Below are 24,969 nucleotides of genomic sequence, written 5' to 3' on the forward strand. Positions count from 1 at the left end.
AGCTCTATCCTAATCTGAAAAATAGGGTAATATTTTCACTTACGGGAGGTTTAAAAATAATAGCAAAAAAGATGATAATGTACTTGGTAAAATTAAACTAAATAAATGATGAAAACTTAGCATAACTTGCTACTTAATTAAAAAAAATTAAAGGGTGAAATTTTCTGTTCTAAAATGTTACCTTTTGTGGTTTTCTATTTTGTTTTAAATCTGAACGCTGTTCAAATATGACACTAGTGGAAAGGCAGTCATTGGAAGACTACCCCATTCCAAAGAAAACACTCTTAGTTTTCTGGGTAGAAAAACTTCAGCAGTTGTTAAATTTCTGTCAAATATTAAAATTTTAATATGGCAACACCTCAGAGAAATGAATAAGTGACTGAAAATACTGTTTTGGATTAAATGTTTCTAAAAATAGTGAATACTCTTTTAAAAAATGTTTAACTTGCAGAATGTAAGTGCACTTTTTAAAATTAAGTTGCCATGATGTAAAACTATGCCGAAGATCTCACTTCTACAATTAATAGCCATTACTGTTACAGCTAGAAGGGACTCTAAAAGTTAAGCAGTAAATACACCCATTTGACTCTAGGAATGTGGTGACCTCAAGCCATCTAAAACGTTTCGCTGTCTATTTAAAGCACTAAATTTGAATTAATTAGATTCCCCAGGCACCCTTTTCCAGTATCTAACAACCCTTGATTGCATTCAGGCCTCTTAAGATGTTTTCCTCACTAGCAACTCCAACATTTATTTAATCCTATGTATATTTATTGCACCTATCACTGTCAAATAGGTATTTTTGACAACTGCTATATTGAGGGCAGCAGTTGGATGGTTATTCCTTTTAGTTCTTAAATGTTCTGATCTATCTTTTTAAATGTGGTCTAAAGCAGAGATAAGACTAGACAAAACCTCTGCATAATTGCAGACTTGTTTTATAGAACTTCTAATAGCCTCCTTAGAAGTAACTACAATAAATCCAAACAATAGTTTTCTAACACTTTTTTTCTCCCATTACATTAGATTCTTATTCCTACTGCCCTTGTTAAATAAAAATTGCCTACTTTACAGTACTGTGATGAAAGAGGTCATAAAATGCCTGGATAAGCAAAACAGTATGGTCCTGTTCAAGAGACCCTGACCTCATTTTAGTAATAAGTGCTCCATAAATATGATTGAATGAATAATAATAATAATATTTGTTAAGTGCTTATTATGTGCCAGGCATTGTTCTAAGCACTAGGGTAGATCATATTGGACGCAAACCTTGTCCCACAGAGGGCTCACAGTCTTAATCTCCATTTTACAGATGAGGGAACTGAGGCACAGAGAAGTTAAGTGATTTGTCCAAGGTCAAACTGCAGACAAGTGGCAGATCAGGGATTATAATAATAATAATAATGGTATTTGTTAAGCGCTTACTATGTGCCAAGCACTGTTGTAAGCGCTGGGGTAGATACAAAGTAATCAGTTTGTCCAGCATGGGGCTTACATGTCTCAATCCCCATTTTATAGATGAGGTAACTGAGGCACAGAGAAGTGAAGTGACTTGCCCCAAGTCAACAGCTGACAAGTAGCAGAGCCAGGCTCTAAATTTGACTTCCGAGTTAAGCTATGTGGATGGTGATTTTTACTATTTCTTCCCTATATAACTATTCTTGTTCTATACTGGTACTTTTATTGTCAATAAAACAATGGTATTGCGTGATTACTGTTTGCAAATCACTGTACTAGGCACTTAGGAAAATAAGAGTTGGTAGATGCAATTTCTAGCTTATATTCTATAGGAGGAAAATAAGAGTTGGTAGATGCAATTCTAGCTTATATTCTATAGGGGGAGAGAGACATTAAAAAATTACAGATAAGTAGAATATAAGGATTGTTATATAAGTATGAAATTGCCGTTGAATTATTTTTTTCTGAATGCTGTGACTCTCATTTCCTCTCTCCCCTCTAATTGCAGAATCATCTTATTGTTAAGGTGCCTCCATATCATGACCAATATATAACCTCACCCGTGTCCGTGGGGATATATGTGGTAACTAATGCCGGAAGATCCCATGATGTACAACCCTTCACTTACACTCCAGATTCAGGTATGTTAATTAAACTTGAACTAACTTTCTTTTCTGTGGAATCAAAAGTGACATTGCTTCAATAGTTTCTAGCCCCTGGAGTCCATGCTTTTTCTCTCGGGTTCCCTAGCCAAGGAATCAGTGGTATTTACTGAATGCTTATCGTGGGCAGAACACTGTACTAAGATATCGGGAGCATCCAGTACAATAGAATTGGTAAGAATGACCCCTACCCACAAGGAGCCTGCAGTATAAAGAGGAAGATAGACACTAAAATACATAACAGGGAAATTGGAGTGTGTAGTAAGGATATGCACGTAAGTGCTGTAGGGGTGAGGTGACTATCAGCTGCTTACGGGGTAGAGATCCAGATGTAGAGGCAACGTATTACCTTCTCAGCCGCAACTATTTTGGATCCCCTCCATAAATATCCTAGAAAACAAGCCCTGGTGGAATTGGCCTCATTCAGTAGTTTTATTTTATTTTTCAGAATTCAAGCTACTTTTTAGAAAGTTTGAGTGGAAAGTGAAAAGTGAAAATAAAATGGGGGTTTCCATGCCCAGTCTGAATATTACATTGTGGTGAGTCACTTTCCAGAAGGCCTGAAAAGCTCCCAAAATCTGATGAAAATATGATCATGAATCGCCAATTAAAACTTATAAAGTTAAGACTTCTCATGGCTTACTTATTTAGCTAATGGTAAAGTGTTGTTTCTACGTAATATGCTAAAAATTATAATTGGCTATTTTGAGTTAGGAGGCAGTTTTTAAAAGAGCTAAGTTTTGATACGTGTAAGCCACACATATCAGAAACTTCTGTATATGTTATATGGGCAGAAAAAAGTAGCCTTAGAACAACTTCTGACCCAATTCAGTTACTACTCTCAAGGTTCCTAATATGAAGATCAAGAATCAGTAATACAAATTATTTTTATTATCTCGAGTCAGTTAAAGTGGGGAACAGATAACATGCTTTTCAAGGGAGTTCTTTGGAAGAATATAAATCCTTATGTAGATATGGATTTTCTTGTTTTTTTACACCATTATGGCCAGTCACATTCTCCGAGCTATTATGAGTTACCATTTGTAGGCTGTTATTGGTTAACAGTCCAAGGCAGCAATGGGGGAGGAAATGCAGCACCTAGTTTTATTCTACGGGACTTTGTTCCTGAACTTCCATGGTTTGCCTATTTAACAGGAAGAATATAACTTTCTACATACAGAAACAATCATGTAATATATTATTTTGATTTATAGCAGGTGCATTTGATGTAGAATGATTACTGGAATATAAATATGCTTATAATTTATAAATGTACATTTATCACATGATATAGTCTCTCTTCTAATCATACTTGAGCAGCCTTTCTACTACTGGCTTTTTTTTTTCTAGAATGCAAGGAAACTTCTTAGGTTTCCTGTCAACTTTCTGTGTTGACCAGTATGTAAGCAGGGTTTTGGTGATTGTAAAAAGAGGGTGAGAAGATCAGATGGAGAAAGCAAACTACCCCGTAGTTCCATATATTATTTTCCCATATCTTACAATGCCCGCCTTCCCAACTTTTAACTAGATTTCTGGCAACCTAAATGGTCATTACCTCAGGTAATAATGATGCCAAAATATTCAGAGGATATTATGCTCCAAAGTGAAGAGGTGCATTATATATTTTTTAATTGAAACATACATTTAAAATTTGTGTTAATTATTTGGGGCTTCTTTCCTGAAATGGGTAGTATTTTCCTTTTCATTCAGCATCAAAATGTATAACCCATGTTTCCATAGGATTATTTCTAGTGACCAGCTTTTCAGAGTTCTGTAGTGAAGTAGTATGGACAAAGTAGGTGCTGAATGAAGTCTAGTAAAGGTAAGTAGGTTGGGAAGATATTCATGAGAAGAAGTTATGACCTTCAAGTGTTTTTTTTTGAAGTCATATTTTAGGAGGCTTCCCAGATAACTAAATTGAATGAACCCATTCCAGTTTTAACGTTTTCAAAATAATTATTGTCATTAATAATGCCATTATTCCCCAAAGCCTTGATTTAACAAACTTCTAAAAATGTAGAAAACAATATCCCATAGCTGGGAATTACATATAGGTATATTTATCACAGTATACCCCATAATTTCTTTTGCCTGACAGGCTAATTGTGGAACTCTTGAACACCAAGATAAATTATGCAGTATAACAACTCTCAAGGGAAATGTACAATTTTATTTATTGTTATTTAGCATTGGTGCCTACTATCAATTGAAATTATCTCCTCTGGAATGCTGAAAATTCCATTGAAAATACAAACTACAGTTAATCCAATAAAACTGAAGCACAGTCAACAGTGAAGACTAGAATTTTAATTTAGGTGCTTGGATTTTCTTATACCCCTTTTATTAAGGTTTTTTTTTTTACTTTCTGATTTAAATTTTTTACACTAGGACTACTCCAGTGTATTTATATTTGAATTTTATTGCAGTGGTTATAATTGGTTGAAATTTGCCTCTCACCTCCTGGGTCTGTCTTATTAGAGTTGTTATTAATAAAAGAACTGGGAAAAGTATCATAGGATGAATTTACATAGATGTTTCAATACTGTCTTTAGTGCAGCTTATTTTTGTATTCAGAGTTTCATGTTCATTGACCACTGTTGCCATTTGAGTAACATAACTGTTAGTTCTTAGAAGAATTAGCTGTATTTTTTAGGAAATATATTAAACATCATTGTGTTGCAGTATATTTGATAATGACTGACTCTCCAATGATAGACAATGTTGTACCCTTTCACTTGTCTAAAAAGCTCAAAAAATGATGTTCTAGATTTGGTGACCAAACTTTTCAGAAGGGAATAATATCTCAGTACCTGAGCATAGAACTTTTCCTCTTGGATTGTTTATTAAATATATATATATATACACACACATATATATATATTATATATGTTTGTTTTTACTAACAGCTGGTTCTCTGAATGTAAATGTGAAGAAAGAAGTATCCAGCCCAGCCCGACCTTGTTCTTTTGAAGAAGCTATGAAAGGTACCAAATTATTGATCAGGTTTATTAATGGGTAAACTTTTTCTTTTCCTTGGCATACCTTAACTCTTCTATAGCATGCCTGCAAATATTACATTTACAGTGTGACATTTACCTTTCTTTTCCACCCAGACACATTTAGTTGTCTTTTATAAATGGCATGTTTGAGTTTTAATTCTATAGTAGAAGTAAATTCTGTCCCAGTTGTACAGAACTGACCAAATGTTGGTTAACTGTTGGTTCCCTGGAGGCTATTCCTTATGGTTATTTGTTGTTTCTATTTCTGCTTCTCCTCCCCTGACTCCTGACTCAGGGGGATGTGAACCCCAAATTTTCTGGCATACAATAAACCATCTCAACTCTTTGGCAAACAAAATATACATCTTTTTTATGATATTTATTAAGCACTTCCTAAGTCTTGCCAATTTCTTAATGCAAGTTTGAGGTGCCTGAAAATGTTGAGGCCCAGAAGCCAGATATTGAGAACACAATGCCTGTGGGTTCTCTTTAAGAATGGGAGGATTCTTCTCAATAGAGGCATTAATACTTGCTGAAACACTTTTGTAACAGAAATTCCAATGAGCTCTTTGCACACCAAATTTCCCATCACTGGTTATAGTCTGGTCATTTACCCTGGTATAAGTTACTTTGTTCCTGATTTTTTTTTCCCTGAAATCAAAATTGTATTTGAACTAATTTTTTAAACCTCGATTTAAAATGTTACTATTGATCAATAGTAATACCTTATCAAATATTATAGCATTTCCAGTACCAGTTTCATTTGCACTGCTTGGATGCAGTGCAGATTTAAGTTTGATCCTAGAGTCTATATATGCATTCATGACAGAAGTTTCAAAGTATGAAAATTAAATAATGAAAAATTCTTAGTGCCTTGTTTGTATCTTGACATTTAGAAAATGCATTCTTTAGAACTACTTTGCGCTACTCATTGAGCAAAGAAATAATAAAAATATTTAGCACCCATAATGCCTCGCCTTTCCACAATTCAAATTATTTCACAATGTAGACATACCCTACAATGCAACCAACTTACTTTTCTTAAACTGTGGTTGTGTTATGCACGGTTATATCCTGGAGTATGTTTGCCCATAAACTTCTATTTAATTGATTAGAATCCTTTGCAGAATCAGCTCCAACTTGACAACCGAGCATTACAGTAAGTGAAAATTGCTTTGTAAGTTCCTCTGTTGTCTCCTTCCCGTGCCCCACTCCATCCTCCACACCGTCTCTTGTTCTCAGTACCTTTTCTGCCATCCCTCAGTTTCCCCGCAACATCCATATCTTGAACTCGCCCTTCCCCATTTCCCCAGTACCCCCGTCCTCCTCGTGCCCTAGCACTCCAGAAATTATTCTTTAAACCAACTGTAGTAACAACAGCTACTGCTGATGGTGCAGCGGCTGCCATCACCCCAACTCCCTTTCCCATTTGTAACCCCACTTCCCCCCCAAAGTCACGGGAATCAGAATAAGGACAGACTAAGCAAGGGAGGAGACGACGCAATGGTGCAAATGGCACCACAACCATCCTGTACAGCCCCCATCCTGTTGTGGTCTATTGCCTCATTCCACAACTTCGCCAGGGCCTTATAGATAGGAAGGGGAGGGAGTAGTGGGGGTTTGGTGGAAGTGTCCACACTGGCAGCAGCAAGTTAGTATAAAAACATAAAAAATAAGATTGGAGTGAGGTGGGAGACTGGAGAGATAGGGTGGCAAGTTTAGAATGCAAGGAGGGAAGGCAGGAAAGCGCTTGGGAACAACAGAGGGGGAGGAGGAAGTGGGTGAGTGGAGTCAACAATGATTTTACCTGCTGTGATTTCCTGCTCATGGCCTTCCTCCTACCTAGAGCTCACCTTCCCCTTCATACCCACCAGACCACAACTCTCTTCCATCTTCAAAACCTTCGTGGCTTAGCAGAAAGAGCACTGGCTTGGGACTCAGAGGACGTGGGTTCTGAGCCCGGCTCTGCCACTTGTCTGCTGTGTGACCTTCTCTGGAAAATGGGAATGAAAACTGAGCCCCCGCCGTGGGGCAACCTGATGACCTCGTATCTACGCCAGCACTTAGAACAATGCTTGGCACATAGTATAAGCACTTAACAGATACTGTAATTATCAGCGCTTGGAACAGTGCTCAGTGCTTAGAACAGTGCTCGGCACATAGTAAGCGCTTAATGAATACCATAATTATTATTATTATTTCTAAAATCACATCTCCTCAGGACACCTTCCCCAGTTACTTGCTCCTTTCCTCCAGTCCTGTTCCCCCCCAACTTCCTCTTCAGCAATTCTGTGTCAACTACAGACATATGCCCTCACAATCATCTATAGCACATCTTTATAAAACTATTACGTAGATTGTCACTCTCCTGCCTATCCATTTTCCTCCTTTCCCTCCTCTGTGAACTATTTTAGTTTGTGTCTCCTTTCCTAAACTGCAAGCTTCTCCAGGGCAGGGATCATGTCTGTTAGCTCTATTGTACTCTTCCAAGAGTGGAGTATAATTCTCTACACATACTAGGTGCTCAGTAAATAGTATCGATGGATGGGTTGGGATAGTATTGATATGCTGAGGTAAGTCAACAAATAACGCAGGGTGTATCATTGTTTCACATGTATTGTGGGATGGTTGAAACCTGAGGTGTACCGGTATAACATCTCCCTATTTCCTGTTCCTTGCTTTTTGAGTTATGTGGATATAAGATTCAGTGAAGTGGATAAACTGATGTTAAGGTGATTTCCTGCCATTCTAAGTAAGCCTCTTAAAAACAGAGGTGGGGCATTGTAAAGTGGACTCCAGGTAGAAGAAATTCAGAGCCAGAATCCCTCCCTGTAAACAGTTGACCTCTGGTTCCTTTAAGTTTAGACCATTAACAAGAGTTAAGCAGCTGATCTGAATTCTTGAGTGGGGGCAGAGGGCGGCAGAATATTTCTCATATTCACTGATATGTTGAGTTGCACTAAAAATCTAAAAAAAAAATCCAATTTTGATCAGATAATGAAGGGGTGGCATTCTTTGTATACATAAATAATGGGTTTGAAGTCACATGTGAGTGATATAAGTTGGATAAACTTTAACCATAAGGACTCCTGGGAAATGAAACAAAATTTGAGTGTTTTGGCAGTAGTCTTCATTATGTTGGTCATAGGTGGCAGGAGTCTGAATGTTACCTTAGAGAAGCAGCATGGCCTAGTGGAAAAAGCACGGGCCTGGACGTCAGAGGACCTGTGTTCTAATCCTGGCTTTGCCACTTACCTGCTGTGTGACCTTGAGCAAGTCACTTTACTTCTCTGTGCCTCAGTTCCCTGATCTGGGGATTCAATGCCTCGTCTTCCTCCTACTTAGACTGCGAGGCCCATATGGGACCTGATTATCTTGTATGTACCCCAATGCTTAGTACGGTGCTTGGCACATAGTAAGTGCTTAACAAATACCACAATTATTTTTGCCTCATAAAATTGTTGTAAAGGCTTCATTTTAAAGTACTTAAAATTAGTTTTTCCTTTAGTGGGCACCAGTCCTAGAGCAGCAACTGCTTTCTTTCAATTATTTTTTTGAACACCAGAGCCAAATATGCACCCCCACTAACACCACAGGCAAACTGGCGTAATATATGATGACAGTTCTCATGCTATCATTTGGTTTTGAAAATTTCTCCTTGAAAAAGATGTTTTCTAACAGTTTCCTAGCTGCCGCTTTGTATTTATTATCAGAAAAACCTTCCAAATAGCCTTAAGAGACTTCTTTGTTTTTGAACTACCCCTAGGAATTTCGTAGTGCCTGAGAGGGCTTAATTGTTGCACAGCTTTTTTTTTTAAGAGAGCACCAGAGTATTCATACACAGAATATAGATCTTGGAAAGTATGGAATTCACAGCTTTGGTTATCACATCCTAGTTTGCAAGTGTAAATAATTGGAAAAAAAATCTACCATACACTTTCAAGGTGTGAATCATTCATGTAAGTGCAATTTTTGCTTCTATAACTTATCATTCAGCTTTTATTCTTGAAAAGGGATCTGTGCCTGACAGAAAGGTGACTGCAAGTTTGAACTGGCAAACACTAATTCTTGTTGTTTCATTTACTAGTGAGCAGAACCTGCAAGTGAACTATAGCTGAAGTATATTTATTTCTAAACTTGTAACCCACTTGGCAATTGGCACGACCATAATGAAGGATCCCAAGGAATCAAGGCATCCATAAATGGGATGGGGATAATGATTTCTTTAGCAAATAACTTTTTTCCTTCAAAAATAACATCGTTCTTAACTTTGGTAGCAAAAGAAAAAAAGTCTAGATTAATCCAAGACCGAGACAAATTTGAGTTCCAAGTGGGAAGAATAACGAAAGCACTGATGTAGCCTCCTTTGAAAGAGGAAGAATCATCAGTTGCTACACAGTAAAATCTGCCAAATTCAAAAGTGTAGGATTAATTAGACTCTGTGAAAAGGCAAGTCTTACCTTGGAGTCATGGAGACCTAAAAACAGTGAAACGAGTACCGTTGAAAAAAGAGAAGTATATTTCTTAGAGAAAAGAGTGTAATGTTTAAAAGGCACAGGTTTAACAAGTAATGATTATCTTCCAAATTTGAGTACAGAAAGTCAGAAAAGATACTGTGTTCTAAAATATGTACTGAACCGGGTATGCTTTGAAAACTATAAAATTGCATTTCTTCCACTCTAATGAATTCTTAAGAAGAACATTTGCAAAACATCTAATGGGTTTCAGGAGGAGTGGAAGCCGAAGCATCTGGCTTAAAAAATACATTCATGGAAGACTGCTAGGCCTTTTTCTGAAGAAGAGCTCACACATTAGGAGATGCTCAATTCCTTGCTTAAGGTGGAGCTTCCTTTTCCTTGTAATGATGATGATATCATTATAGTATTTGTTAAGCATATACTATGTGTCAAGCACTGTTCCAAGTGCTGAGGTTGATAGAAGTTAATCAAGCTGGACACAGTCACCGTCCCACGTGGGGCTCACAATATAAGTAGGAGGAAGAACAGGTTTTTCACCCCCATTTTACAGATATGGATGCTGCGGCGCGGAGAAAGTAAGTGACCTGCCCAAGATCTAACAGCAGGCAGTTGGCAGAACTGGGATTAGAAGCCAGGCTGGCCTAGTGGACAGAGCACAGGCCTAGGAGTCTGAAGGTCCTGGGTTCTAATTCTGGCTCTGCCAGTTGTCTGCTGTGTGACCTTGAGCAAGTCACTTAACTTCTCTGTGCTTCAGTCACCTTGTCTGTAAAATGAGGATTAAGATTGTGAGCCCCATGTGGGACAGGAACTGTGTCCAACCTGATTAGCTTGTATCTACCCGTGTTTTGAACAGTGCCTGACATTATAAGCGCTTAACAAATATCATTTTTTTTTTAAAAAAAAAAGAAAGAAATATCCTCTGGCTCCCAGTCTTATGCTCTTTCCACTATGTTATGCTGCCTCTCAACATGGGGATTACTTTCCATGCTACAAGTGAATTAATTTAGACCCTTTGTTAGGATAGGGTGGCCTTCTGCAATGAGTTCATCCTCTCTTTACTGTTATCACTTTCTCGGTCTGATGATATTAGTACCTTAACTTTTAATATAGTCCTTTATCAGAAGAATGCCAGTCCAGTGATATCTCCTAGGTTGATCACTAGGCGGTGTGGAATGCGCCTGGAATATTGCAACAAACTACGTGAAAAAACAAAGGAAATAACTCTATCTTTTTTAAAAGTATGCACTACGTACAAAATCTGCCATGTTTTAGATGAGTTTCATACAGTGAGGTACAGTCCAGTATGTGCAAGTCTCTCAGCCAAAACTGTATGCATATATGCACACACAAATACGCATTATTTGTATACTTTGTAAGTCAAGGTTATATAATTCTCTAAGTGGATAGACTAAAAATCAACAGGAGAATACATGTCCCTTTGTACTGTAAATAGAGTTCCTTTGGTGAAACTGGTGGTCTTCCTAACAGCTGTATAATTTTGAAACAGTAAGCCTTCCGTGTTCTCACAAATTAATGTGATTCTGTAATATTGATTTTTAAGGTTTCTAAAAATATCCTAGTGCCTTAAAGTTTCCGAGGACAAATTTATTTCTGATTTCTCTCATCAGTCTATTCAGGCCCCTCCAAACCCATTAAAACAGATAGCTGGTTTCCAAGCTTTACGGGTTCATAAAAGAGAGCTTTTTTTTATACATCTGGATATACCAGACTGAAACTCTTCGTATTTGCATACAGCTAGAAAGAAGGAACCTAGGCCGTAATCTTGTATGTAGGAGAAGATGCAGTAGGAGAAGGAGGCTACTGAAATAATCATGTCCACTGAAATAATTTAAATGCATAATTACTTTGTGTGTCAGTCCAAAAGTGTCTTTAAGCTCGAAAATTCTCTAACCATGAGCAAAGCTTCATTACATTTTAACACTCAAAACTTGGCTTTTAGGCAGAACAGGGAAGGGATTCATGGTGAAGGAGAGATTTTCATAGGAAGAGGAAATAGGGGGAAAACTACATGTGGGAAGTCACAGAGGGGTGGACGATTCTGTGATTATGGCATCAGACTTTGAGCCCCAGATTATTTTCTGTCCCATATTTTTACCTAAAGTCTAAAATATACCCAATAATTTAGTTTGTTCTTAGAGTAATTAACATTGTCTGCTTCATTAATCATTTAAGCTTTAACCAGTAGTAAAGAATAAACATGGCTTTGCACTGTGCGGTGAAATTGAAGGGGCGGGATCTTGAGGAAAAACATTATCCAGCTCATTGCTATTCCAACCCCAAGTATTCCAAGTAATGTTTTAGGATTAGGAATTTTTACTTTTAAAGTAAATCTTGGGCAAAAGGAACATTCTAACTTTCTCAGTTCCTGATGCTTGTTCTAAAATGGTGATATTTCTTTTACCTTGACCCAGTGAAACATGCTATAAGTCTCTTTCTGTAACCTTTTCCTCATTAGTAGGCAAGTATGTGCTATCTTTAAAATGATTTATAGACGTTATTTTTTGTCCAGTTGTCAATATATCCGCCCTACTACATGGCTGAAAGTTATGAACCTTGATCCAAACAGAATAAGACTGTGGATGGTTCAATAGAAATATATTTGAGTCTTTCCTTTAGGGCTTTTTTTTAATGGTGTTCGTTAAAAGTTTACTCTGTGCCAGGCCCTGTACTAAGAGCTGGGATAGATACAAGTTAGGTTGGACACAGTCCATGTCCCTCATGAGGCTCATAGTCTTAATCCCCATTTTACAGACGAGGTAACTGAAGCACAGAAAAGTTAAGTGACTTGCTCAAGGTCACAAAGCAGAGAAGTGGCCGAGTTGGGGTTAGAACTCAGGTCCTTCTGAATCCCAGGTCTGTGCTCTATCCAATAGACCATGCTGCTTAGCCTCTATGCAACAAAGCAGGGAGCTTCAGACTTTGGAAGAATCAAATACCCATATATATCTTTGTATACACATGCACACAATCATCCTATCCCAGTATTTCCAGGATAGTACTTGTAAACCCAATATCAGGAAGCAAATAAGCGGTCTCTGTTTAAGAGGTTAACCAAAGGAGTTGAGCTTTTAACTAGTTGGTAGGGAGAAAAATTATGTCTGAGGACTTTCCAAAACCTACTTTCCAACTTAATATTGTAATTCCATTTGCCCATCTTAAAAATACCTAGAATGTTAAGACCGATCTCTTTGAAATCAGAGATTTCAAAATTCTCTTTATTTGTGCATCAACTACCATATTTTCTTGCATAATTTACCTCATCCTGTAACGCCTACTCTTCCCCCCATCCCCACCAACCTTTGAGGAGGAAATAAAAGAACTCTTTTGTAAGCAATAGGCAGAAGGGGACTAGGGTCAAAATGCCATGGATAAAGGCTCCCACTGCAGAGTTTTCATTTTTGAACCATGCACATTGAGGTAATAAGAGGAGTAGGATCTAAAGGCCCCAGATAGGGGCTTGTGCCGTGAGGTTTTCATTGTTTGAAAATGTGCACACTTAGGTAAAAAGAGGGTGGGGGAGTTACCATACCTCACTGGGAAAGTGCAATACAAGTAGGAGACTCAATCTCAAGTATCCTTTTACCTTTCTCTTCCTTCTCACCTCCTTTTCTCCTTTTTTTCTTCTGATTTTTCTCTTGCTTCCTTTATTGCTAGGCTTTATTCCTTGCATAACGGCCCCTCCCCTTTTGGGGTATTGAAAAAATTATGTTAGAAATGTGGGGAATTATACAAGTCACTATGGTGGAATTTCAGTTTAAAGGTAAATGGTCGTATGTTCCAACCAAGGGCGGTAATAAATGAGAAGCGTTGTGACCTAGTGGAAAGAGCACTTTCCACGGGGCTGGGAGTCAAAGGACCTGGATTCTAATGCTGATCCCCCACTTGTCTGCTTTGTGATCTTGGGCAAGTTACTCAACTTCTCTGTGCCTCAGTTTTCTTATCTGTAAAAACGGGGATTAAATCCTATTCCCTCCTTCCAAGAATGAATCCCACATGGGACAGGAACTGGGTCCAAAACGATAACCTTATATCTGCCCCGGTGCTTAGAGAAGCAGCATGGTGTAGTGGATAGAGCAGAGGCCTGGGAATCAGAAAGTCATGGATTCTAATCCCGGCTCCACCCCTTGTCTGCTGTGTGACCTTGGGCAAGTCACTCCACTTCTCTGGGCCTTGGTTACCTCATCTGTAAAAAATGGGGATAAAGTGTGAACCCAATGTTGGACAGGAACTTTGTCCAACCTGATTAACTTGTGTCTTCCCTAGCACTTAGAACAGTGCTTGGCACATAGTAAGTGCTTAACAGATACCATAATTATTATTATTATTATTATTATTACAACAGTGCCTGGTACATAGCACCTAACAAGTACTATAATTATTCATTTTTTATAGTATCTGTTAAGTACTTACTTGTGCTCGGCCCTATACTGAGCGCTGGGGTACATAAAAGCTGATGTGGTTGGACACAGTCCATGTCCCACATGAGACTCACAGTATTTAATCCTCATTTCACATATGAGATTACTGAGAACAGAGAAGTGACAGTTAATTAAGTGGAGAAAATATTTAAACTGAGGATTTTGGCCCATTTTTGCAAAAAAGATTCGTTTCAGCTTTCAAGGGGGCGTAAAGGATCTAAGCATCTGAATTAGACCCTTCTTTCTCCCTCTTCCTCAAGAATATGGTATTTAAAATGTCCTATGTAGCCACTAAGATATAGAGTGGTGATGGTTGATAATGGATTCTTTACTACTTTTTGTTTTTTTTTTTTTTCAGTAATGAAAGCCACTGGTTGTAACCTAGATAAGGTAAATATTCTTTCTAGTGCCTTGATTCCTCCCACTTCACTCATGCCGAGCAGCGTGATTAAGAATGAAGATGTTACTCCAATGGAAGTAACAGCAGAAAAGAGACCTTCTCCTGTCTTTAAGGTAAGCTACGCTGGGAATCTCAGAAATCCGATTCTTGTCATGAATTTGAAATCTCCTCTGTGTACAGTGTGCACATCTAAAAGAGGCGAACATGGTTTGTGGAGAGAACTTTTTTCCTGAATTTGTAATTTGGGGCCTGTTTCTTCATGAGCTAGGTTAACATTAAACACCCATGTAGTGATAGTAATTTCCGAGATGTGTAAACAGAAGTAATAATGAGACAGCTCACATCTAATCTAGTTCTGCCTCGGAGATTGTCCCCAACAATTCAGGTGACTTCAAGTATGACAGGGAACGTTTCAGCCTGTCAATCAATTAATTGTAGTTATTGAGCCTTTACTGTGTGCAGAGCACCTACTAAGCCTACATAAGAGATGGTATGACCTTGTGGAAAGAACACTTACCTGGAAGTCATGAGGCCTTGGTTTTAAAGCCTGATTCTGTCACTGCCCAGCTGTGTGACTTTGGGCAAGTCTTGTAGCCTATCTGTGCTTCAGTTTCTTCATGTGTTAAATGTGGATAATAAAGCCTGCTTTTCCCTATACTTCACGTGGGTTTTTTAAGGTACCATAATAATAATAGTAACGTGCCAGTACTGTATCTACCCAAGTACTAAATTCTGGGGTAGATACCAATTAATCAGATTGGACACAATCCATGCCCATAGTCTTAATTCCCATTTTACGGATGAGGCAGCTGAGGCACAGAGACGCTAATGATTTGCCCAAGGTAACACAGCAGACAAGTGGTGTAATCAATCAATCAATCGTATTTATTGAGCGCTTACTGTGTGCAGAGCACTGTACTAAGCGCTTGGGAAGTACAAGCTGGCAACATATAGAGAGAGTCCCTACCCAACAGTGGGCTCACAGTCTAGAAGGGGGGAGACAGAGAACAAAACCAAACATTCTAACAAAATAAAATAAATAGAATAGATAGGTACAAGTAAAATAAATAAATAAATAAATCGACTGTATTAGAACTCAGGTCCTTCAGACTCCCAAGCTCGTGCTCTATCTACTAGGCCATGCTGCTTCCCTAGCTGCTGTTGTAAAGTTGAAATGAGATTCACTCAATTCTGCTGTAATGTGGGGGCTATGTTACTGATGAACTCCGCATTAAGAGAAATGTGTATTGCAGTCTGTGTGCCCTGGTGGATGTTGTGTGAAGAAGCACAACTGATTTTTCCAAAATCACATCGCACTGTATCCAGATAGTGTCAAAAGAATGCCCCACGATTCTTTAAAAACATTCTATCCGAAAGACAGAGTAAAAATACAAGTAATGGAAGAGCAAAGGGTAATTAATGTGAAAACGCTTGATGATAAAATAAAATGCTCTAGAAATTATTTCAGGGTGTTATTACAGATTATTTCCCCCCTCCTGCTTACAGCCCCTCACCCTTTTGCTGTCCTTGAAGACGACAAGTCAGTTCTCAGTTTCCAGGAAAGTGGGCAGAGGGGTGAGGGAGATGCACAGAGTCACCACTCCCCTGGGGACTAATTGCCAATAATGTAAACTCCTGGCCCATCAGGCCCTAAAAAACATTCTCACAGGAAAGTTGGCTGGGCTCCAGAGGCGCAGCCTAACTTTCTCCAGTCCAACAGTGCTGAATTACAACCAAAAATATTAGTTGTCCAGTCGTCTTTTCATAGGTTGCGAAAAGGTCGATGATGCCGCACGGTCAAGAAGTGTGCAATTTAAATGAACTTTTTAATGCTTTTTCAACATGTGCATTTCTCATGTAGACACATTCCCATGTAGCAGCTTGTTTTCCTGTCTGTGCTTCACTTGTTTTTTGTTTTTTTTTATTTTTGAGGTGCCCTGAAGAAAGGCGCTTTGCTTTACATTTGTTTTAGTATCCACACAAGATCTTACTCCTGATAACCCCTAGTTTTTCTTGACGAAACTGAGATTGAGATATCGTTTAATTATTAATCAGTTAAATACACATCGATGGGAATTAAATTTAATGATGAATGATTTTGGGATCTTTTGTGTTCACCTACGATACAATTTCTGTAAATATTAATTTTGTTTTGCTTGCTGAAAGGTGAAGAACCCAAATTCAACGCGGTAATTTTTTATTCTTGTGCCCCGTAGAATGAATTACTCCAAGTCTCAGACAAAACTTTTTTTTGGTTTTTTGCATTCCCTTTAACCTTCCCTGAGAAGGAACAGTATTAGAGAAAATCTTCCATATTGTTCTCTTCTCTCTCTCTCCATGGATGATTATCTTCATATTCTATCTTCTATTTATTTTGCCTCCTCTGAGGTTAGAGGGCACCTATGTTTGCATTGGAGCCTTTGAACGTGAATACAACCTCATAGCCTAGCTCTGTTTTCCTAATTTTGGTTGCAAGTGGAAATATGGACTCGCAGTTATCTTCGCAGTTTGAAGATGAGTTTTATGTTTTCAGGCAACAAAGGCAGTTGGATCAACTCAGCAGACGTTAGAAAACATCTCCAGCATATCAGGAAATGGATCTTTTTCATCTCCCGCTTCCCACTTATCTCCGGACAACGAAAAGCAGCAGCAGATTCAGCCTAAAGTATACAACCCAGAGACACTGACAACCATCCAAACACAGGACATTTCCCAGCCTGGGACCTTTCCAACCGTTTCTGCTCCCAGCCAGCTGCCGAACAGTGAAGCATTATTGCAGCAGGCCACCCAGTTTCAGCCCAGAGAGTCTCAGTCCAGAGAGGTCTTGCAGTCAGATGGTACCGTGGTTAATCTGTCCCAGCTGACGGATGCGTCTCAGCAGCAGCAGCAGCAGTCGCCGCTTCAAGAACAAGCCCAGACCTTACAGCAGCAAATTTCATCCAGCATTTTCTCGTCCCCGAGCAGCGTGAGTCAGTTACAGAGCACCATCCAGCAGCTGCAAGCCGGAAGCTTTACGACCAGCCCTTCTAGCGGGAGCAGTGGGAACGTCGATTTGGTCCAGCAAGTCTTGGAGGCCCAACAGCAGTTATCTTCAGTCCTGTTTTCCACGCCGGATGGTAACGACACCGTGCAAGAGCAACTCAGTGCCGAGATTTTTCAGCAAGTCAGTCAGATTCAGAACAGCGTCAGTCCCGGACTGTTTTCCTCAGCAGAGCCAACTGTCCATCCTCGACCGGAAAATTTACTGTCTGGAAGAGCTGAAAGTGTTCATTCCCAGACTGAGAGCGCATTATCCAGTCAACAGCAGCAGCAGCAACAACAACAACAGCAGCAACAGCAACAGCAGCAGCAGCAGCAACAGCAGCAGCAGCAAGCGTTGGAATCCTCAGCAGCCATGGTAATGGAAATGCAGCAAAGTATCTGCCAGGCGGCCGCCCAGATACAGTCCGAGCTCTTCTCGCCCACCGCTTCGGCTAGTGGAAACCTCCAGCAGTCCCCAGTGTACCAGCAAGCGTCTCACATGATGAGCGCGCTGTCGACAAACGAAGATATACAGATGCAGTGCGAGCTGTTCTCCTCGTCTCCTGCAGTTTCCGGGAATGAAGCGTCCGCCTCGACTTCTCAGCAGGTCGCCACCCCCGGCCCTGCCATGTTTCCCACACCGAGTTCAGGAGATGGAGAAGAAACCGGAGGCCAGGCGAAACAGATTCAAAACAATGTGTTTCAGACCATGGTTCAGATGCAACATAGCGGGGAAAATCAGGCTCCAGTTAACCTTTTTTCCCCTACAAAAGGCATGATGACTGTTCAGAGCGGTGGATCCCAACAGCAAGGAAACGGACTGTTCCAGCAAGGCGGTGATATGATGTCCCTTCAGTCTGGGAGCTTCTTGCAGCAGTCGTCTCATACGCAGGCCCAGCTTTTCCATCCTCAGAATCCTATTGGCGAAGCGCAGAACTTGTCGCAGGAAACCCCAGGTTCTATGTTTCACAGCCCAAACCCCATTGTCCACAGTCAGACTCCCTCCTCTTCCTCTGAACAGTTGCCGTCTTCGATGTTCCACAGCCAGAGTCCCATGGCTGTGCTGCAGGGGTCTTCTGTTCCCCCCGAGCAGCAGCCGGCCAACATGTTCCTTTCCCAGAGTCCTCTGAGCACCCTTCAGAACAATCCGGTATCTCAAGAAGAACAGATCACGTTTTTTGCAACCCAGAACTCAATCTCCCCTCTTCAGCCAGCGTCCGGCACCGAGCAACAAACTGCTTTCCCACAGCCGTCTCAGATACCCCACATCCAGACCCCGCTGCTCTCTCCAGAACAGGCGCAACCCTCTCAACAGGGCTTGTTTCAAGCTCAGGTATCATTAGGCTCCCTTCCCCCAAACTCACTGTCTCAGAACCAGCAAGGTACAATCTTCCAGGCTCAGCACTCGATGGTCACCATTCAGAGTAACTCAGCATCCCAAGAACAACAGCAGCAGCAACAGCAGCAGCAGCAGCAACAAAATATTCTGTTCAGTAATCAGAACACGATGGCTACAATGGCATCTCAAAAACAACCACCCCAGAACCTGATATTCAGTCCAAGTCAAAATCCGTTGACTAACCAGGAACAGCAGAATCAGGCCCTGTTTCATCCTCAGAACAGTATGCCGCCAATGAATCCAGATCAGCAGCCCATGCAGTTTCAGAACCAGCCCCCAGTTTCTTCTCTCCAGACCCCAGGGTCCACCCAGTCAGAGCAACAACAGCCGTCTCTGTTCCATAACTCACCTCAGATTCAGCTGGTGCAAGGCTCTGCCACCTCTCCAGAGCAACAAGTCACGCTGTTCATCTCATCAGCTTCCATGTCGGCCTTGCAAAACAGTATCAACCAACAGGACTTGCAGCAACCCCCGCTCTATCCATCTCAGAACAACATGACGGGAATCCAGGGAGCAACAGCTGCACCGCAACAACAACCAGCTCTGTTTCACAATACTGGAGGAGGCACAATGAATCAACTCCAGAATTCTCCCGGTTCAACTCAGCAGACTTCAGGAATGTTCCTGTTTGGCATTCAGAATAGTAAGTAAAACCTTCCAACGGCTTAAAAATTACTTGGGAAGAAAACTAGAGTCTTTGGAGTTGTTGATTTTTCCCCCCCAAATCACGTTTAAGCAAGTAATAAGCAGTGTGGCCCAGTGGAAAGAGCACGGGCCTGGGAGTGGAAAGGACCTGGGTTCTAGTCCCAGCTTTGTCACCTGTCTGCCCTTGGCCTTGGACAAGTCATTAACGATGTAATGGATAGCGCACGGGCTTGGGACGCAGGAGGTCATGGGTTCTAATCCTGACTCTGCCTCTTGTCTGCTGTGTGACCTTGGGCAAGTCACTTCGCTTCTCTGTTTCTCAGTTAGCTCATCTGGAAAGGGCACTTGAGAAAGTGAGCTCCACGTGAGACTGGGACTGTGTCCACCGGTTTGCTTGTATCCACCCCGGCACTTAGTACAGTGTCTGGCACATAGTAAGCGCTTAACAAATACCATTATTAATAATAATGATGATGATGATGATAATAATAATAATAATAATCACTTCTCTGTGCCTCAGTGACCTCATCTGCAAAATGGGGATTAAGACTCTGAGTCCCGTGTGGCACATGGATTGTGTCCAACCTGATTAGTTTGTATCTATCCCAGTGTCAGTACAGCGTTTAATAAATACCATTTTAAAAAAATGGGGCTTCAGCAGGACTAGGTATGTATACGGGAGAATGCAGTTTCCAGTCTACTGGCAGATTGAGTTTTTCTGGCCATAAACTAAGCTACAAATAACTTATTCATTCATTCAGTTGTATTTATTGAGTGCTTACTGTGTGCAGAGCACTGTACTGAGCGCTTGGGAAGTACAAGTTGGCAACATATAGAGACGGTCCCTACCCTACAGTGGGCTCACAGTCTAGAACGTATGTGTTGAAGAGATTAGGGAGCCAAACTCAAAGTTACCTTTACCAAGAAGAATGTTTTTTAGCCAGTTTCTCTCTTCAAATATATAAAAACATTTCTTGTAGAAACTTACTCAAAGTATCTTTTCATAAGAGCAAGCCTTCTTAATAAAAGAGTGCTAAATCGCTACGGGAAGTCTTTTTTCCTTTTCCGGGAGAGTGAAGATATGGCTGTGTACAGGCACTATATGTCAGTGTCTGAATTGGATTGGTTATAAACCTGTAATTCGAAACCTGAGAGCTTCTTGTCATGTCTTGTCACGTCTAATTTGTAGCCATAGATTTTATTCTTCCTGATAAGTATTTGATGAGGAGGAGAAGGAGGAGGATTGCAGGGAGTTCACAAAACTACTTTTTCTCCAAAGTTTCAAAATGCTTTGAATTTCATCTTGATCAGGGCATTTTTGGCTGGCTCCGGTATATCGTCTCAAGTTTTAATTACTTCTATTTTAAATATCTTTACAGACTGTAGCCAGCTTTTGGCCCCTGGACCAGCTACATTGCCAGATCCCCTGATGGCAATAAATCAACCAGGTCAGCCCCAAAGTGAAGGCCAGCCTCCTGTATCGACGCTTTTGTCTCAGCAGATGCCTGAGAATTCTTCATTACCGTCATCTATCAACTCCAACCAAAATATTGAAAAGATCGATTTGCTTGTCTCATTGCAAAATCAGGGGAACAGTATGACTGGCTCATTTTAACTGGGTAAGTGTTGGATTTTAACACCCTGGTTTTTTTCTGGTTGAGAACATAAAGGAGCACTGTACTAAGTGCTTGGGAGAATACACTATATCGGAGTGGGTATAGACGACCCCTGCCCACAAGATTTACAGATGAGAGGAGTTTTCCTTTCTAACAGACTGAATAAAGGAGTAACACTTGGATTTGTAACTGTTTTGAAGCATAGCTTTTCTGACAGTTTTCCATGGACTGGTGCTTCCAAAGAATCATGGGATTAGAAATTGCAAAACTTTTCTAGTTTAAACTAGAGCTATCCTAATGCTTTGACAAATGTGCAGAAAAGCATTTTCTCCTATTAGCTTACTTCTGCTTTATTTAGATCTTCCATGTGGAAATATGTTCCAGAAAATATTAAATGGGGTAACATGTCGATGTCTTGCATGTGAATGAAATGTAGTTGAGATTCCTTCAGGATAAAAGAAGCATTTTAAGTACAAATGGTTATTTATTTACAACTAATATAACTGCAATGTATTTTTTTTCCCCTACAGAAATTCCATCAAGAAAAATCTGACTTCCAAGATGCCCTTAAACCTGGTGTTCCAGCATGGATTAGGGTATATGGAACTGTCGCTGTTCTTTGTTTTTTATTTTTTAATGTAGAGAAAATGTAACTGTATTTGAGCAAATGTGTAGATTTCACCCTGTCTGCGAAAGAGTACATCTTATATGCTGCCGGTGCAGTGACTAGTAACCAATGTTATCATCATTGCAATACTTCAGGCTCTTGATCACAGTAATGACTAAAAATCTGTGCTTTGTATTTCCAGTTGGTGGAATTAGGCATCGCTACTTCCCTATCACGTGTGGGGTTGGAATTCAAAACCAGGCTCCTCGGTTGTTATTGTCATTAGAAAATAACCTTCGTTGCCCTGTTTCCCTCTGTCCTTTCATCGTTTTTATTTCCCTCCGTCCCTTCAGTCAAGTAGAGTGGCTTACAATTTGCAGTTTTCAGTAGAAAAAGCCCAGTTGTTGACCAACTGGAGTGAAGGAATCACGTTTTCGGTTTTTATAAATCAGCTGAAGAGCTGTCACTGGCAAGTGCACTGTAGTAAAAACTCTATGCAGAGAAGACTACTCTACATATTTTAACCAAAAAGCAAATACTCTGCTACAGCACTGGGAAGAGCTTGGAGTGCTGTGGAGTTCCAGTTCCAGAAAGTTGTTAACAGTTTTCTAAGTATTTGTATTAAGGTGTTTAGATATGATTGTGCGTAGAGTAGTAATTACCTTGCTCATCAGAGATGAAGAGGATGATTTAGGGTAAATTATATCCTAGGATCTTTTAATGAAGTTTGAACTGAAGGAAAAGTTTGAGTGGCTGAGTTTTCAAGCCCTTTGTGTCTCTTACCTAGAATCCGCAGGTGAGAACCTGTTCCTCGCTACCCAGTCTCCACCCCAACATTCCCTTTTATAGTCACGCTTTTCTTCCTCTTGCTCATTTAGTTGCAGGCATCTAATACACTATTGGCTTTAGGAACCTGAGGCGGTTTAGAGGGAACAAGAGCACTTGAATTCCCGGTGACTGATTTTGTCCAACCCTGCAGCCCACAGAACAGAAAGAGCCCTTTCAGAGATGTGGGGGGAGGCAGTTTGACTCCAGAGAAGCAATCCATTTTTTTTCTTTCCACGAACGGTGCTCTTCTATAGTCTTCAAACGTTCCCTCAGATTTTGGGAAACAGTGACGTTTTTCATAAATGCCAGGATTTCTTAAAATGCCTGCTCTCCCCGAGCTGCAAGTGACTATCATCTGTCTGGTCACCTCAGTGCTTTACGGTTTCGAGTGGTCACTTTTACTGAGAGTTCCTTCAAGCCTTAGGCTGTACCAGGTCATTATCGTTCACTTACAATGAAGAATTTGCTCAGATATGCGTTAGCTCCAAAAAAAGCAAAATAACACACTCCAGGACTTGCAGTTGTAGCGTTAAAGTTACAGGCTTTTGGGTGCTGCAACCGACTTCTTGCTACAACCTCTGGTCTGGACATGTGCTTAGACCTTATTCTCCTTTTGGCATGTAGAAAGCTATTAATGCTGTTTAGAACCAGACTATTGTGTACGGCTTTTTATGCCTTGATATACTGTTTCTGGTATTCTTGTCTATTTCATTTTATTTTTATTGTTTAAGTACAGAGGAATAGCCTGTAAATTGTTATAAAGTTGTTCTTTTCTGTTCATTGTTTTTCTAACTTGTACGCCTAGCTGCATTGTGTAAGATTGTGGTGTGGTTGGTTTTGTTTTTATAACCAGATATTTTTTTTCCCCTATTTGTGATAGTCTCTCCCTGTTCTTTGTATGTTCTCTTCCTCTTCCTTGTCATTTTTTCTTGGTTTCCAATTTCTCTCTCTCTCTCTCTCTCTCTCTCTCCCTCTCCCTTTCGCTCTCTCCTTTTCTCTCCCTCCTTTTCTTTCTCTCTCTGATTGAGAGGCATTGAATTACGTTTTCAGTAGTACAGGCTTCTTGCCGATATGAAGGGAACTTTTCAGAAAGAGACCTGCTCTGGGTCATTTAATTTTGAATACAGTTTTCAATCGTTCAAGTTTTGGATGGTTTATATCTAATGTGTGTTTCATTTTTTTGGAAAGCTATATTTTGTATTTAGGAAATGGTATACTATTTTGCTATTTGTACTGAGTGAGTACATTGGCATAAATATAAAAAAAATTTATATATATACATATATATATATAAAATATTCTTTTTTGCCACACATTTTGTGGTAAATTTGTGAGTTTGTCTGATGTTCTACCACAACGTGGCGTCCGATAACAGTGAGGGGGGTTTTGTTATGTCTTTATTAAGTATTTAAGTACTTTTTGCATCATAAATGACTTGTTCATCTGTGGCCATTCCATCAGGCAGTGCGTTGTTCTAGTGGGCTAAAAAAACAGCTTAATTGTGTGCTTGCTGTGTCCGTTACTCAGCAACTTACTGCAGTAAGGAAACCCATTTAGGCAGTTTTGTCCAAAGGAGTTCCGTCAGAATGAACCATTCAGCTTTTTGCTCCCTATGTATTTAATATTTTATTATTATTAATTGGCTCTGTCTGTTCAATGCCTTTTATTTATAAATACACTAAAATCGTATTTACAATTTTAGTAATTAAGAGCATTTTCCCTACCATGCAATAATGTCCAGAGCTACTTTTTAAATTGTCTGCACAGAAAACATTTTATTTTTTTCTTCCTCATTTTCTTCACAGTACCGGGTGGGAGGGGCGGGGGGTGATTTTCCATTTGAGTTCAGAACATGAAAAAGAACAGCCAGTGCTCCAGGTACAAACTGTAAAATCTTATCCGAATGTAAAGGAGATTTAGCTACAGAATCTAGCCAGCTACTGTGGGCTAGGGATATAGACATGAAAGATGGCTCGGCTAACTTCTTGGGTGTCACAGAACAGGTTCATAAGCAGTGGCCCGTGAGCCCTAGCAAAATTAATTTATTTACTCTTTGTCCCAGGATTATGATGCTGGTTTACGCCGCGTTGCACCTAAATCCTGCAGTGGACAGGATGAAGGAGTGACTAGGAGACTGACTTGTGTTCTGACTTTTGTTCTGCTATTTAGAGAAGTTCTTTGTGAAATGTTGACAGCCTGTGCCAAGTCACTAGGGACCAATTTTCTGCTTTATAGATCTGTATTCAGAACAGAACCTCAACCGGAACTGTCAGTGTTCCCAGTTTGGATGGGGTTAGAGGAAGAACACCCAATTTTGATATGTTTATCAATTTTAGAATTGTTTGATAATAAGGGCTGCTCTACCATATTCTTCTTATTAAGTAATAATGGATCTTCTTCATTTTTACTTGGTTAAA

At 39.9% G+C, this 24,969-nt stretch overlaps 1 protein-coding gene across 2 annotated transcripts in view; it reads left to right on the top strand.

Moving 5' to 3' along the window:
• Positions 1-24,357, top strand: part of NFAT5 (nuclear factor of activated T cells 5) — a 122,141-nt gene extending 97,784 nt beyond the window's left edge. For both annotated transcript variants that reach the window (XM_038754658.1, XM_038754659.1), the window contains exons 9-14: positions 1,967-2,099; positions 5,027-5,104; positions 14,395-14,549; positions 16,970-19,499; positions 20,881-21,120; positions 21,648-24,357. In XM_038754658.1, the coding sequence (XP_038610586.1) occupies positions 1,967-2,099; positions 5,027-5,104; positions 14,395-14,549; positions 16,970-19,499; positions 20,881-21,116 (3,132 nt within the window). In that variant the 3' untranslated portion in view covers positions 21,117-21,120; positions 21,648-24,357. The remainder of the gene's footprint in view (positions 1-1,966; positions 2,100-5,026; positions 5,105-14,394; positions 14,550-16,969; positions 19,500-20,880; positions 21,121-21,647) is intronic.
• The last annotated feature ends 612 nt before the right edge of the window (positions 24,358-24,969 follow it).

This window comes from Tachyglossus aculeatus, chromosome 11, assembly GCF_015852505.1.
Source record: "Tachyglossus aculeatus isolate mTacAcu1 chromosome 11, mTacAcu1.pri, whole genome shotgun sequence".
NCBI classification, from domain to species: domain Eukaryota; kingdom Metazoa; phylum Chordata; class Mammalia; order Monotremata; family Tachyglossidae; genus Tachyglossus; species Tachyglossus aculeatus.